The 16,049-nt window shown below is 35.9% G+C and overlaps 1 protein-coding gene across 1 annotated transcript; it reads right to left on the bottom strand.

Annotated features, from left to right (window-relative positions):
* Positions 1-406: 406 nt before the first annotated feature.
* On the bottom strand, positions 407-12,525 carry LOC141653393 (CLIP-associated protein). Its single transcript, XM_074461142.1, is given in 22 exon segments — positions 407-818; positions 1,194-1,295; positions 1,628-1,696; positions 2,036-2,104; positions 2,185-2,259; positions 2,413-2,517; positions 2,902-3,003; positions 3,192-4,999; positions 5,159-5,504; positions 5,636-5,734; positions 6,060-6,177; positions 6,271-6,356; positions 6,444-6,512; positions 6,597-6,671; positions 7,309-7,406; positions 7,565-7,726; positions 8,011-8,115; positions 8,118-8,175; positions 8,350-8,418; positions 9,469-9,531; positions 10,183-10,338; positions 11,971-12,525. Coding segments are annotated over 22 exon segments (4,326 nt in total). The 5' UTR covers positions 12,304-12,525; the 3' UTR covers positions 407-659.
* Positions 12,526-16,049: the final 3,524 nt, after the last annotated feature.

Raw genomic sequence — 16,049 nt, 5'->3', positions numbered from 1 at the left:
GTTTTATCTATGCAATTTGTACAAATGTCTATTTTTAGCGTTACAACTACCCAGAAAATTATCAAGTACAATTCTGTTGGCCTATCTTAACACAAATTTGTCACACAAATTCCCATGAGTAGCCGAACCATTCATATGAGATTAAAATCCCACGAGCAACCGAACAACATATAAAAATTCACATGAAAATTCCAACAGCTGCATCAACTATACAATACTTCAGTTTCATCAACATTGAACCTACATCACGGATTCACGGCTAATTCTCACTACTGCTGAATGCTGATCGAGTCAGATTCCTGACCACACAAAAGCCATCAGTATATATAGCCTCAAAGGAATGACAATACAAAGCGAATCGCAAAACATGCAGTGGCAAAAATGTGGCAAATACATGAGAACAAAATTTCCTCCAACTCAACCGGAGTTTTTGTCAAAAGAATAATTTAATTGACACAAGAAAGTTCATACATTTTCTTTTCACACCACACAACAGTAGAGACTAAACAGGCCAACATCACGCCAAAAACGATACATTCACTCGCATTTCCCAAAACTAAATCCCACAATTAGATACCCACAATCACATTAAATTCTACACACCATGTACAGAATACACACGAAGAATTTTGAATCGCCATAGTACGCCTACAACGAGATCATTGGGTAGCATCTATAGGAGTTCCCGTTCGAGCTTGTGATATCCGGTTAGCGTAAATAGTTACCAAACGTAATTGGGTGCTGTTTAGTCCCTCCAAATACGGCAAAAATGTCTTCCCAAGCATAATATAGATGTCCACAAGACAGAATACAACAGTCTGCAACAAAGAGAGAATATTAGGAGGATATACAAGCGATTCTCCGTAAATGTCACATGGCAGGAGGAGTTGGAAGTCCCAAGATCCAAAGGACACAGCTAATTTACCCACCCAATTGAAATCAACATTCCCTTAGATTTAATCTTAGCAATTAGTCCTTAGTGCTGGTGTAGCATGGTTGGGAACAAGTCCGTGTTCCTAAAATGCTACTAGGTTAAAATATAAAGCATTTGTCGACTAAGTTTGCTAGCGAATTCCTTTGAGAGCTGAATATTCGGTTCCAAGGTCAGGCGACTGAATCTCGAACCATGCAAGGATGCAACCAAGCTTAATGCACTAAAGTGGTAAATCCAGACCCAAAAAAATATTTTTTACCTTTCGAACATCAGCACTTTGGCTCCCAAATGCATCAAATAGAGCTGGCAGGAATGATGGCAGCTGTGCCAATAATTCCTCTTGCGACAACCTTCCCACAAGCTAAAAAGAAAAACGAAACTATGTTACAAGCTTGGAAAAAAAAATCGAATACGCATGCAATAACAAATTAATCAAACAACAAAAACAGCAAAAACTTCTTGAACAACATTGTAAAACTTCCATTATTGAGTAATCATGTCTAAGGTTAATTAATTACTGCACTCTTATATTTCTATCTTCATAAGAATGCCACTAAAATGTATCATAGTCGTTCAGCTTAAAAGGGTTATTTTGATGAAAATGAAATACAAGATAATTTCTCAACCCAAATCCAACAAATCAAGGATGAAGTATCATGTCCAGCCATGAAATAGTAGGATAGCAAGACAAACCTTTGTTAGACAATTTATGGAAGTAACAAGAGTCTTCTCATCTTCCGTTATTAAAAGGGGAACAATTACCTGCAATACCAACACAAGAAGAGGAAGAAGAAAAAGTACTATAAGAACAATAGAACATCCTAATTATAAGGGAGAGGCCAGGGTATTAAATTTTGGTTTGAGACCTGATCTCGGAATCAGTAACATCCTAAATTCTAAGGGAGGGCCCATGGTATTAAATCTCAGTTTGAGACTTGGCCTCAGAAAACGGTTGCCAGAATCTTGATGTCGGTCATTGCACAGTAAAAAGCAGTCAATACTGCATTCAAAAATGGTTGCAATAGCCTTCCTAACCTTTATAACTCAGTTGCAACGTAATGCGCAGCCCAGATATAATATCATGAAATGATAAACACTTACACTTAGGCATCTAAATGGATCATACTGGGCCAACAACGTCGTCAAACAGTTTTCTGCTTCGTTTGCAACCTAAATATGAAGCACTGTCAGATCAGAGACTAAATCAGTTTGAGGAAAGATAGCGCACATGTATATGATGATAAACTAACCCTGGGAGAAGTATCCTTTGATCCATGAAGAAGCTTTTCAATTACAATTTCCATAGAATCTTCAATTGCATCTTTCTGAGTTGGGAATTAAAGGAAGCCAAACATGTAAGAAGAGATGTGGAATTGTGGATAATATTTGGAATAAATCTTTTTAGTCAGAACTAAAACACCTAACTAAGTAAAACTGGGAAAAAAAAAAAAAAAAAAAAAAAAAAGAAAGCTACTCACCTGAAATTTCAGCATTTCAGCAATTAGTTGCAGAGAAAGTTCTCTAACGGATGTATCAGAATCATCCAACACCTCAAGTACAGCAGTCAAAATCTGATTGAAGTACTGCAAAAGAACAATCATTCATAAGAGTAAAATTTTCTTCGAATTTCTTCCCTGTTTTTATCTACAGAAGTACAGAACATAGATTTTCCAAAAGGCAAATCTAAAGAATGGCCTGAAGAACACAGTAGGACCATGTTAAAAAGTTTTTTGATCAAGTACGCAAATATGCTACAAATTACAGCCACTGCTACAGAAAGAAACGCCTATATTAGCTCAAACAGAGCATGTTGGTATAGAAAACTACAATAATTAGACCTATAAATCAATCATACTGTACGATATTACTGTTGTCACCTTCCAAAAAATGTCACCAAACATGACAATTTTACTTTAGATTCTCCAAGCTCAGTGTTAGTAACAGGGGTGCTTAAATAAATCTTATACCTTGCTCCACACAGACGGATCATTAGACACAGATACTTCAATCAACTGACGAAGTGCTGCATGCTTGCTTCTAGTGGGGCTTCCTTCACTTCCACTGCTAATCTGTTAGAAAATAAGGCAAACAGTCAAGAAACCCTGTCTCAAGAGGAAGTCACAATTATGTAAAAGTGTCGAGAAGCGCAAAAGATTGTTCTGAAGGTCATCAAGATTAATCACCTATTCCAGGATTCTTTGTTTTATACAATATGCTGAAGAAGTAACAATTCTCAAAAGCTTGAACTAAAACTCACCAAGTGCAGAATTGTAGGAATGCTTGGACCAGTTTCTGAAACAGGAGTAATGATCAAGGCTTGAGAATTCGAAGACTCTGTAAATAACTCATTTGACGCACCATTTTCTGGCTGAAAACTTGCATTTGCTTCAATGTTTTCAGAACTCCTAAGTCTATTGGTATCCAGACGGGGAGTAGACAAGACCTTTAAGTGTTCATTAGTGTCAGCACATTCAAATCGGCTGTTCCATGATCCTAGACTTTCACTAGTGTGATTCCCTTGATACTTTATATCTTTGACTCTTGAGCTCACAATCTCGTTTCTGGAACCGCTGTCTAAACTTTCATGCCGCAGTTCTGGAGTTTCATCAACAGAAGCCTGATTGCTCCAATGATTGACTTGTGTAGACTCCGTCATTGAATTCCACTTCCTACCTCCATCACAGTCAAGGGGATTACCAGAGGACCTACCAAAATAGGAAGTTTTCTTCGACAATCCAGAATATCCCTCTTCAGAGGATGTTCCCACTATGTCAGATGGATCGTACGAAGATTTAGAACGCTGTCGCTCTTTCTTGCTTTGCAAAAAGTTCATCAGGTCTACTTCTATACGAGGTGTATACTGCTTAAGTGCTCGCCTCAAGGAATTTTGCTCTTCAACCGATAAGCTAAGAATGAAGTTCAGTACATTGGCTGGATCATAGTGGGTATACACAGATATAAAACATGAGATAGCGTTTTCTTTCAGTTTGTTATTTTTGTCATGAACCAATGGTGTCAGCTTGGCAAGCCATAAGTTTAATATTCCATAATTAGCAGCACCCTCGGGGGTAACTGAATGCTTGTTAAAAGAACTAATTGCAAATTCAATGACGGCTAATTTTGCTTTAGGCGATCGCTGTTCATCCAGGGAACGAAGAAGAGCAGGCAACAGAGAATCTACTCCATAGGTTTTACTCACAATATCTAATGTTGTCGAGCAAGGCTGCCTCACCAATTCCTTTGGATCAATTAAACGAGAGAACACATGGGGCAAAATCCTTTCCATGTAACTTTCAAAGGGTTTTCGACAGGAGGGGATGATATCCGAAAGAGTTAAAAGTGCCGACTGTGCAACCTTATGATGTGGATCATCCAGATGCTTAAAAAATAATTTCATCACCTTTTCAAAACTCTGAACAATTTCCTGAATGCCACCAGCACCTTGTTGCAGCAGAGATCGAATATAGTTGAAAGCAGCAACTCTCGCGGACCAATCTGAAGTTGAATTCAGACCTTCACTCAGAGCATCATGAAGAGAAGACGGGCCATCAGTATAGGTTGGTGTCTCACCTAAAGTAAAATGGCTATCATCAAAACTCCTCCTCCTACCCGAGGATATACTTCGTCCAGTCACATTCTTCCTTGATAGCGGTCTCTGAAAATTTGGAACATTACTTGAATGTGAATCCCGAAAAGTTGAATCTCTGTAAGGCGCGTCCATGGACTGCCTCTCAGTGTGTGAATTAGTGTATCTTCTAGCATCCCTAATATCAGTTAGCTCTTCAATTAAACTCCTTTCTTGACCTCTTTCAGAACCTCTTTTGCCGGAGTATGATGACAATGCTGACACTGGCTCATTTGCAAGACCACTACGATATGAATATTTACCAACATCTTTAGAAGCATTTTTCCGGGAGAACATGTCAGAGAGAGCTAGGTTACCATTGCGGTGGCTATTTTCAACGGGAGCTGACAATTTCGAGTCCAGTGACAAACTCGTGATTTGATTTGAAGCAGGAACAGCGAAAGGAAACGGAGGATCGCGAGAAGATGGAGGATCAACCCCTGCAATAGCAGCAATGAAAGAAAAAAGTTTGCAACTGTTGAGTCTAAACAAAATTCCTTGTAGATAAATGCAGCTTTATGATTAAAATTATGGACAACAATTTCCCTGATCACAGGGTAATTTGTCTTACATTTCACAGAATGGAAGGTTACACATACCTAGGTCAAGGCTAGATGATCTAACCGATGAATTCTTTGAAGACATATCTAGACCTCTAAGCAAATTTTCAATAGCAGAAACCTTCTCTTTGCTGGAATTCAAAACACTTTCCAACCTACGATCAGGTCCTTTATCAAGAGATTTTGATTGTGACAGAAGCATCCCAGAAGAAACTGAAGCTCTTGAAGCTAAAGTCGCGCTCCTATCCATTGCAACAATAGCAGAAGTTCCATATCCAGGCAAATTTAGAGGAGCAGAAGACTGGGGCGTAAATGGGACATTTCTTTCACGGACCGAAGGAGAAGCATGTCTTCTGTGTAATCCCCCATCTTCCTCGTTAATTATCTGATGTCAAAACACCAATTTTCACTTTCCAGAAACACTAGAAAGATATGGTCAAACACTTGAAAGTATTTTCCCTATTAATAAGTAAACCCACAAATGAAGTATTCAGAGACCAAAGGAGGAGAAAATACCCTTTGTATAACAGGATCAAATGATTGAAACAAACGCCTAGAGCGTTCCGGCCATGTCCTAGCAAACATCCTGTAGCATGCTCTGGCAGTTGTACGTACCTGTCAAAGTAACACTTTAGTTATTAAGAAAATGATAGGATAGAATGTAAGGTATTATATTTGAGGGATTAAGATCATTTTAGACAGGTGTGGCAGAAGCGGGAAGGGTTGTATGGAGGATGTTACTTCGACACTTCACATTGGCTACGTGTCGGGTATCCAATACTCTGACATTTCGATATGACATAACTATTTGATATTTCATTTTAGTAAAAGGAAAAAAAAAACTATTTTTAGAATATAAAAGGGATGAACAATATTCCAGCACTTGGAATAACATAGCATATACTCATATATGATTACAAGACAGCAATTTGATGCATACCTCACTCACTGCATCACCCACACAACGTCTAATTAAATCTTCATAAAGATCAGCAGATCGCTGAATTTCAGGTTCATCAGGCCAATGCTCTAGAACAAGAAGAGCATAATCACAGCACCTGCAACCGAAGGCAAAGGATTAAAACTGACTCTTAATTCATTGAACTCAAACTGAGTTCTCACATGATCTCCAAGTTGTATAAAAATCAAACCTTGCACGCAGCGCTGCATTTTTATCATTTTTAGCACAGTCTGCTATCCGGGGAAGTACACGAGCAACTTTGCAGTTACGCAACATCTTAACATGCAAAAAAGTAAAGCAATTAACACCACATTTTATGCAACCTGGGTAAATCAGAAACAAAAAAAGGACTCAAGTATATACCGTTTTAATACAATTATCGGCGGATTCAGCAATTACAAGTACTGTTATCACAACAAGTTTAAAAAGTACCTAAAAAGTGCAAACGTTATAAGAGTAAGAGACACAGTAGAGTATAATTTTGCACAATATAGTGAGATTAAAAAAAAAAATTACAGGAATAAACTGCTCTGCGCAAGCCTCAAAGTCCCCCAGCAATTCCTTAGACAAAAAATTCAACAAATGGCAAGCCTGCAGATTGAAACCGAGAAACGAGTAATCAGAATTCAGAAGTGAAATTGGCGACTTTTTTTACTAACATTTACACAAAGGAAAATGAAAAATGTGTGATCGATCAGGCAATAAAAAAAATTCAAAACAGACTCTGATTTAAATTAATCGGTTTTGCTTGAGCTTTTCAGTGAGCATCAGATGGCATTATTTCTACTTGACAAACAAAAAGCCACATCACTGAGCAGTCAGCTTCTCAACTGCGTATGTCCAATTACCTCAGTCACTCTGTCAAAATAATCATAAACTGAAGGGCCAAAATAACCCTTCCAAAGGCTTCTAAGTCATTGTAACACTCCGCTGCCTCCTTTTTTTCTACTTTTTTCTCTCTCCTTTTGGTTAAATGACACTCCCCAAACCCCATGTGCTTTATCGAGCTTCAAAAATCAATCACTTTTTTGGGTTATAGTTATGACTTATAACCCAATAATTAAAAAGGAAAATCTCCACTTTGGTAACCTGAAGTTTGAAAATTTTCCCACAACTCGATGAAATTTTCCCATAGTATCAAATGTAATGTCAACAACGCAGAGGAACACATTTAAAGGAAAAAAAAAATATATTGCAAAGAAAGATACAAGTTAAGAAAGAAACATACTTGCTTCACAATGCTCGATCTACGATCAGATAGCTGTGTGCATAAAGGACCAACAAGTTGCTTTAGCAGCCCGCGAAAGCTTGGGTAATCAGTTGCGCCTATAAGAATTTTTTTTTAAAAAAAATAAGAGCGCGCTCATATAAATTTATCCATCTTCAGATATCTCTGCATAGACTTCTATCAGTAATCCCAAGATATAAGACATCTTGACACAGTTCTACCAGGAGGAAACAGACAAATATAATAGTGTACAAACCTCCAAGAACAAAGGCTTCTACTCTTTGCATGGCTCCAATCCGGACAGACCAATCCTTCTCTGGTACAAGTGTAGCAGCTATTTTTTCTATTTCTCTAACAAGCTCCTTATCAGAGTATACTTTCACCGGTTCTACTGGTATTTCAGTGACATCGCCATCTCCTGTACAACAAAAGAAAAGCACCTATTTGAATACTTTTTGAACAAATAGCAGTAACAATTCTAATGTGGATGTAGATATGACCTAAAATGAAATTTAGCCAAGCTCATGCTCTAGTGGAACATATGATTTAAGATAGTTAAGAACAGCCATCAATATTTCAGCATTTCTGGATAACTAAATCAGTACCACCTACAATCTGCATTACTGGTACTCTCCCATTCTGACAAAAATACTGGAAAAACAAAAAAATAAGAATCAAAATACGAAAGCCAAACATGCAGACCTCCAAATAGAGAAGATTCACGAGTAGGATTCTTGGCTTTTGGACTGCTTCTCTTAGGGTTAATATTTGCAAGCTTATGTTCACTTGTAGCACCCGTTTAACTGCCCCATCAGAAGATTTTGGCTTTGGTTCAATCCTCTCTAACCTTGCATTTATATCCTTTATCTGCAGCGCGCATGGATTTGCAAAAATTGAGTAAGTACAGAAATAATCACAAGCAAAGATGAATACTGTAAACATCGCTTGTGTAGTTCCCAAAACATTGAAGACCAAACTTAAGTCACGAAAATAGAAAATGGACCCCAAAAACTGAGGCCCAATCTGGGTATTAGTAATTACCATATACGATGGAAGCTGATGCCTGCTAAGTTCCTCCCGAAACTGTGGCCCAATCTGGGTATACATTTCCTGAGAACCCACAAAGAATTAATAAATAAGCATGCATGAAGTTCATTTATTTGACAAAACAAAGACACGTAAACCATAGCAGGAAAGCATGTGCCCCTCACTGCATCACAACACCCGTGCTGCATCAGAAATCCACTGAGGGTATGGATAGATTAAGGGCCGCAATTGAAGTTCTAAGTGTTCAGTATCGAACAATTTTCCCTCTTCTCTTTGTCTTCTTCAACCAGAGTCGGAACCAACTTTCTGAGGGTATGGATAGATCATGGACCACAATTCAAGATCTAAGTGTTCATTATCTAACAATTTTCCCTCTTCCCTTTGTCTTCTTCAAGTGGAGTAGGAACCAACTTTCACTAAGTGTTCTCTCAAAGTCCCAATAAATTGCGGACTTTCATGCTTCGTTAAATTTCAATTTAGTTTGGTCAACATCATGTTGTTATGTTGATGATTAATTATAATGTTCTACTGATTCCTCATTTGAAAATTTAATGCCAAATTTTTAGCATTTCTCCATACAATAATTGGTCAACTGGAGTCAAATTGCTACCAGTACCAAAAATGGAGACAACTGCACCTCTGCAAGAGCCTTTACACAACAACGTTGCTTTTTTAAAGATCCTGTTACAAAGATTCCAGTTGAAACCTGCAACTCGGTCTGACGTAAAAAGAAATGATGCTCATTTTAAGAGAGAGACTAAAACAAACTTGAATGAAATAACACACGTTCTCAACAAATCAGGTCATTTAGGTGTAAGTAATCCCTAACATAGCCTGATCGCACAAAATAGACAGATAAAAAAGCCTACATATTCAGGTAAGTTGAAGACTTTGTCTTTTTAAAATCACTTACTCAATGTACCCCACCCCCTGCTATGCATATCACAAATGCTACCGGAAATCTAGCTCAAAAAAATGGAGTTCGATGAAGATGGTGGATCAAAAAAATCAGTATTTTATTCTCTCTTGATCTACTGATATAATTCATATTTCATTTGGTATTTGTGGTCCTAAACTTAGGCAAAGAATCATACAACAAACATTTTCACTAACCTCAACGCATGATATTGCAGCCTCCCTAACACTTTGATTAGGATCATTCAACATATGCAGTATCTGAAAAGGCAAGGAAACCTTATAAGTGACATTCAGTAGAAGAAACTGAAACATATTTCTCTACTTGGCAAAGATAAAGTATAGCAAACAACAAGAAAGATATAAGGTTGGATAATTTTTCAGGGGAAAACCTAAATATTTCCTCGTACAGGGAATAGAAATTGAAATTATGTCCATAAAGAGAGACTTGTTTTAAGTAGGGCCATTAAAAATTTACCACAAGTCACGTCCTTCCTGAGACCAGTAATGCATGCCCAAAAAAGTGTACAACGGTCATCAAAATAAATATGGCCTTTAGATTATCTTAGTTGAGTTTAGATTATCTTAGTTGAGTTTAGATTATCTTAGTTGAGTTTTGTACTTCTATTTTGTTTACTAGTTTGTTCCTATCATTTTTATCAGCTAGTTATCTTATTAGCTCTTATTCAAAGGCTTTCCTTTAATGCTTTTTCTGTTCTTTTATTCGCACTTACATTTGAAGAACATCCTGCTTCCTTTTATCACTATATTCATTGTTTCCCTTCTCTTCAGTTTTCTCATTGTTTTCTAATTTAAAGTAAGAGTTCAAATGGCAACTCATGATAGTTAACTCCTAATCAATCTCAAAATTAAAGTTGTGTTGTTCCAAAGGAGTATAAAAACGACACATACAGGAGGAAGAATGGCTCTTTGGAGAGGAAGCTCAGTAGAAGCAAACAAATGGATCGCTGATGTCACTGTTCGCGCAAATTCTTCCCGGACTCTCCAACTTTTGTGCTCCCACGCATAAGAACCCGCTCTTTCGACAATAAGTGTTGGCGAAGAAACCTGCATGTCAGCATCGCACAGCTGAGTTAGTTTGACTCCAACATTAAGATGCAAAGGTATCATAAGTATACAACTCACAAGGTCCAGTCAACACGTCAGACTAACATAACAGGTCTTCTTACTTCATAATCGAACAAAACTCAGATGTTTGCACGAATGAAATCGAGTACTCAACTATTTTTATAAATTTGATCTAATCGATAAATTTTAACAGCTGAAAATCACCTCGTCAAGCAAGGGACTAGCAGTGCAACTGCCACAAAGGTCCTATTCTTTTGGACTGAAACTCGGTAAACTTAATCGAGCTTATAGGAATTGAACTGAGGTGAAGTGAAGAGTAAGAATGCACATAGCTGAACTGAACTTTAACCTATAGGATCTGTCGACCTGACCTGACATAACCTAACCTAAAGTGAACTAAAATTAAGTCCAAAAAAATAAGGCCTAAATAATGAAAAAAATTGAATCATTTTAGCTAAAAGTCCCGTTTTTTTTAAGTAAATCTATTGTCTTACTATTTCTCCTGCCAAGAACTTTTTATCTAAGTTTAGCCTCTCAAGATCCAAATCTCAAAGCTAACACTAGAAGACTTCAATATCACCCAAATATCACAACTCAAACTAAAATCAACACCTAGCCTACTCGCTCCAAATCTCAACTCCGACAGTAACAACACTCCAATATCACTCAATGCGGTGGCAGGCCAAGCCGGGCTATCACACCAATACCAACACCTCAAACATATCACTACAACAAAGGTAAACCAAACAACAATAATATCATACCACAAAATCGATAAAACATAAAAAATAAAGAGTATATTTTTCCGGTATACATTTAGCCGCCGCACTCCAAATCCTGACTCAGCCACTAGCAACACTTCAACCTCACTCAAATCTAACATCCGACAATATCATCACACAAAATCAAAACAACAATACCAATAAGACAAACTATATCTTGTCCGTCTACAATTAGCCTCCTCACTCTAAAATCTCGACAAGACCACTAACAACACTTCAACCTCACTCAAACCTAACATCCAATAATACCATATCACAAAATCGAAACACCAACAACAACATCAAGAAGAAAGATTAATTATTCAGCCTACATTTCACCTCCTTACTCCGAATCTCGACTCCGCCATTAGCAACAACACCTCAACCTCACTCAAGCCTAACATCCAATAATACCATATCACAAAATCGAAACACCAACAACAACATCAAGAAGAAAGATTAATTATTCAGCCTACATTTCGCCTCCTTACTCCGAATCTCGACTCCGCCATTAGCAACAACACCTCAACCTCACTCAAACCTAACATCCAATAATATCGTATCACAAAATTTAAACAGCAACAACATCAACAATAAAGACTAGATTATTCAATCGACATTTAGAATCATCACTCCAAATCTCGACTCCACCAATAACAACACTTCAACCTCACTCAAACCTAACATCCAATAATATCACATCACAAAATCAAAACATCATCAACAATAGACACTAAAATTTTCCGTCTGCATTTAACCTCCGCCAGTAACAACACTTGAAAGTAGGATCACATCACAAAATCAAATCAAAACAACTCCAACTCGAAAGACAATCAGTAAGTATATCAACCTCCATGAGAGTAACAAGAAGGCGACGCGCAGCATCCCGAACAGGCTGCTTATTATCACCGAGACGCTCAACAACAGCAGGAACAAGCGAATTAAAGTGAATTTTAAGATTATCGCCGGAGATCACGGCGGCGGAAGCAAGAGCAAGAAGACCGCCTTGAGAAACACGAAAGTTGTTATCCTTGAGGAGATCTAGACAAGTGTCGACAAGAGAAGTGACTTCGGAAGAAGAAAGAGGTTTTCTAGAAGATTCTAGAAGTTGATGAAGACGCTCTACTCCCGCCATTCTCTCCTTGGTGTCCTTTGCTCGCGAAAGTTCTAGAGCTTCCTCCATTAATGGCGGATCTGTGAGGAGAGAGGAGAGAGAAAGTGCGGTCGTTGGTGCGGTGGAGAGAGAAAGTAAGGGAAAGTTAGGTAACAACGATGAGATTTTTTGATTTTTTTTTTTTTTTTTTTTTTGGTTCTGGGGAAGAGTGATTGTAACACACTAGCAGTAATACAGACTGTAGTAGAGTAGTGTTAGTCTTAATCCTAGTCTCGAAAATGAAACTCTTTTGAAAATATTCTTTGTAGTAATAAATTAGGGGAGGTTTATAACTATGTAATTGAATAATAAAGGATTAAGTTAAATTAATATTAATATTTTTGAATTAGAGTTAGATGGGACTTCAACATAGATTGTACGTATATCATGGGTAATTCATCTGAATTTTGAAGTTTCTGAATATTATGATAATTTTTTTGAGTTTTATTATAAAAAAAAAAAAAAAAGTATAAAAATTTTGAACACATTCATTTAAACATTAAGCGCGAAAAAAATAAAATATTAGTCAAAAATTATACTTATAAATTCAATTAATTTTGAGTTTTGTCAAAAAAAATTATTATAGAACTTATAAATTTTAAATGCTCAAACAAAATACATATAAACTCAAAAACTAGAAGGATATGAGGTAATACATCCGATGCGTAAGCATTTTTCTCGACTTGGGAGGGATATGTGGTAATCAGGTCAGTCAAATTGAATTTTTACTTATTGTAGCTGATCAGCCTACCCTTCAGTTCAATCGGTTACATTGGGTCAATTGATGTATTGGCTTAGATTATGTTTGGTCGGCATTATCGCTTTTTTATCTCACTACTTCAACTTTTATCATTCAGTTAGTTTTTAACCATTATTTTGTATTAGTTAATTTGTTATTAAGTTAGACGTATCAAGCAAAACACTAACATTTTCATTTTGAACAATACTAAGTTTACTAATTGTCGGGTCATCAATCTATCGGATTATCATTAACGTTTTACGTTCATATCAAGTTGAGTTAGGTTTGGGTTTTAGTCACTGATCATCGGGCTGTATCGGACTATCGGGTGTCGAACTGGTTTTGCGTTGTTAAACTTTCAAGATATGTCGAGTCAGGTTTTGGTTGGGCAGGTCGGGTCAAGTTTGCTAGGTCTACGTAGGGTGGTACATTGGTTTTATAGACTTATTTTTTGAAGATCTATGTTTGTACATGAATTGTAGACTCCTATGGCGAGTGATGAATTGACGACTTTACATGAATATTTTTGTGACAAATATTTATTCTACGTTCTTTTGATTCTTTAAAAAAGGCATATCAGTTATCACTCGGGTTGAATAATTCGACAAAAAATGATTCATTTTATAAACCACTATATTACACTCCATCTTTATAAACAAAAAAAATAAGAGATATTCTACGGTGTACCCTTAAATTTTTCGGTTTTCTATGTTGTATCCTTACAATTTTTATATTCTACATTGTACCCGTAAACTTCTTCAAGTACTTATTCCTCTATCATGACCTCCTTTAGCTCTCCGTTAACTTCATCACTATCAAATAACCGTATTTTGACCTTTATTCTGACTCGTTAGTGTTCTAACACCATCCTAGACTGAAAAGTATCATAAATCACTTTCCATAAGCATAAATTACTATTAGAAACCTTAGTTATGATTCATGAAATGATAATGGAGATTTTATGATTTTTTAGTTAGATTCGTATACTATTTGGTGGATTAATGGGTAATTTGAGTTGAGATAATTTTTCATCCCACAAAAAATAAAGGAAAAAAAAAATATGAGAAATTGTCCAAAAATACGTAACATGCAAATGATATATAGTATGATAATCACCAACAAATTTCAAAATGTTTTGATAGAAGAAGTAAAGTCAAAGTTTGAAATTCGATTATAATTTTAAACAAGTTTACCAATTAAGTATAAATTTACAAATTACTACAGTAATATCCTAAAAATTCGAAACAATATAACTCTGAGTTTATTGGTTATTGCCTTATTGGGAATTAAACTAAAAGAAATACGAGTTTTTACGACTAATTAGTCATTATCACTCTACAAGTATAACATACTCCAATATCCTCATTATATATTAAGTTATTGTCCATATCAATGTAATACAATTAGTGGCGGATTCAGGAAAAGGTTAGCATGAGTACTCACTCTCATTGAACAATATATTTGAATTTTTTATATTTTTAATTAAAAATTCAAATTATTTTCAAGTTTACATATTATTACTCGTTTATCTTCGTTAATTTAAAATTTTGACTTTGTTACTGAATGTAATATAGATATAGTGAGTAGACGTTAAAAATGAAAGTGGGTAGCATCCGTTAACTTCAATTATTGTTGTTCACAAAAACAACAAACATCCAATCAATTTGTTAATTGGACAAACAAAGGAACACGATTAGAAGGTTATCTAATTGAAATTAGAGAGGATAATACTACTCATAATTCATAAACAAAGGAAGGTAAAGATGGATTGATTTAATACAAATTCACAACAAAACAAGAATATAGACTTTACTTCACGACAAAGCCAACCCAACTACCTCTATTTTGGACAGTATTTACGGAAATGTTTGAAATAGTTTTCTCCACTTAGAGTAAGACCATGGTTGATAAATAACAAATTAATATTCGTAGAAGCAGATTGTAAAAACAGATTTATAATTAGCGGATTTTGTTGATAGGTTTGACTAATATATTCTATTAGCAGATTTTGTTAAAGATGTTTGATAATTAGCAGAATTAAATTAGCAGATTATCCCAATCCTTTGTAAAATGACAAATAAGGACATTAATGAACTATGAAATTAAACACAAATTCTCATTATAGACGGACACTATCCGTCTATATGTATAGACGGATACCACTTTTCCTCACAAAATATTCATTTGCCATAAAATGGGAAGCACGTGGGGGTGCCCCACCTTATTCCCCTACCCATTTTATTAGAGGTCTTTACCCGTTTGTTCGCCCCACCCGTCTATACCAAGACCTATTGGAAATTAAATTAGCAGATTATCCCAACTCATAGAATATGCCGGGGGAGCAACATATTGTAAAATAGTAGATTCAGCCTCGAATCCCCATTCTACTATCCCCATATGTTGTTTACCAAACATCTCAAATAACATATTGATTGGTCAAATATGCTAAAAGTCCCAAATATGCAGCCCCTAACTTTTATTATTCCACCATGTATACTACCGTGATTAACTTGATTAACAATTAAATGAAACATAATAATATTACAATAAATAAGAAAAGGTGTTTTGAACGTAGAATCAAATGCCTAATACTTCGTATTCACTATATCTTCGTATTCACTATATCTCCATCTTAATCACTAAGCTAAAAATATCCAAGCCTTGCTTAAAACAGACACTATTCATCTTAAGTTTGAGATGAGTCAAATACTAGTATACTATCACAGGATGGTAATAAAGACAAAACTTTTGGCATTTTCTGAGTAGTGTCCGTCTTAAATAAGAATTTGTGTAATGCTAAATAACTCATAATATGCACTTATAATGATAATACAAAAGCTGATTTATTTAGTAATTAACATAAACTTTACAGGTTGGCCGACTAGAAGTTCTCATTAAGCACAAGAGTCAAGGGGTAAGCCACATTTACAAGCTAATTAATTGTTTATTTACTGTAAGAACCCGATAACATAATTAATCCTGCCTAAAAACAATAATCTGACTAGAATTACAAGCCAAGCCAAATCGTTATCAAATG

This window comes from Silene latifolia, chromosome 4 (assembly GCF_048544455.1).
Source record: "Silene latifolia isolate original U9 population chromosome 4, ASM4854445v1, whole genome shotgun sequence".
Lineage (NCBI taxonomy): Eukaryota > Viridiplantae > Streptophyta > Magnoliopsida > Caryophyllales > Caryophyllaceae > Silene > Silene latifolia.
Note: the sequence above shows the minus strand (reverse complement) of the source record. Positions and strands in the feature narration are given on the sequence as shown.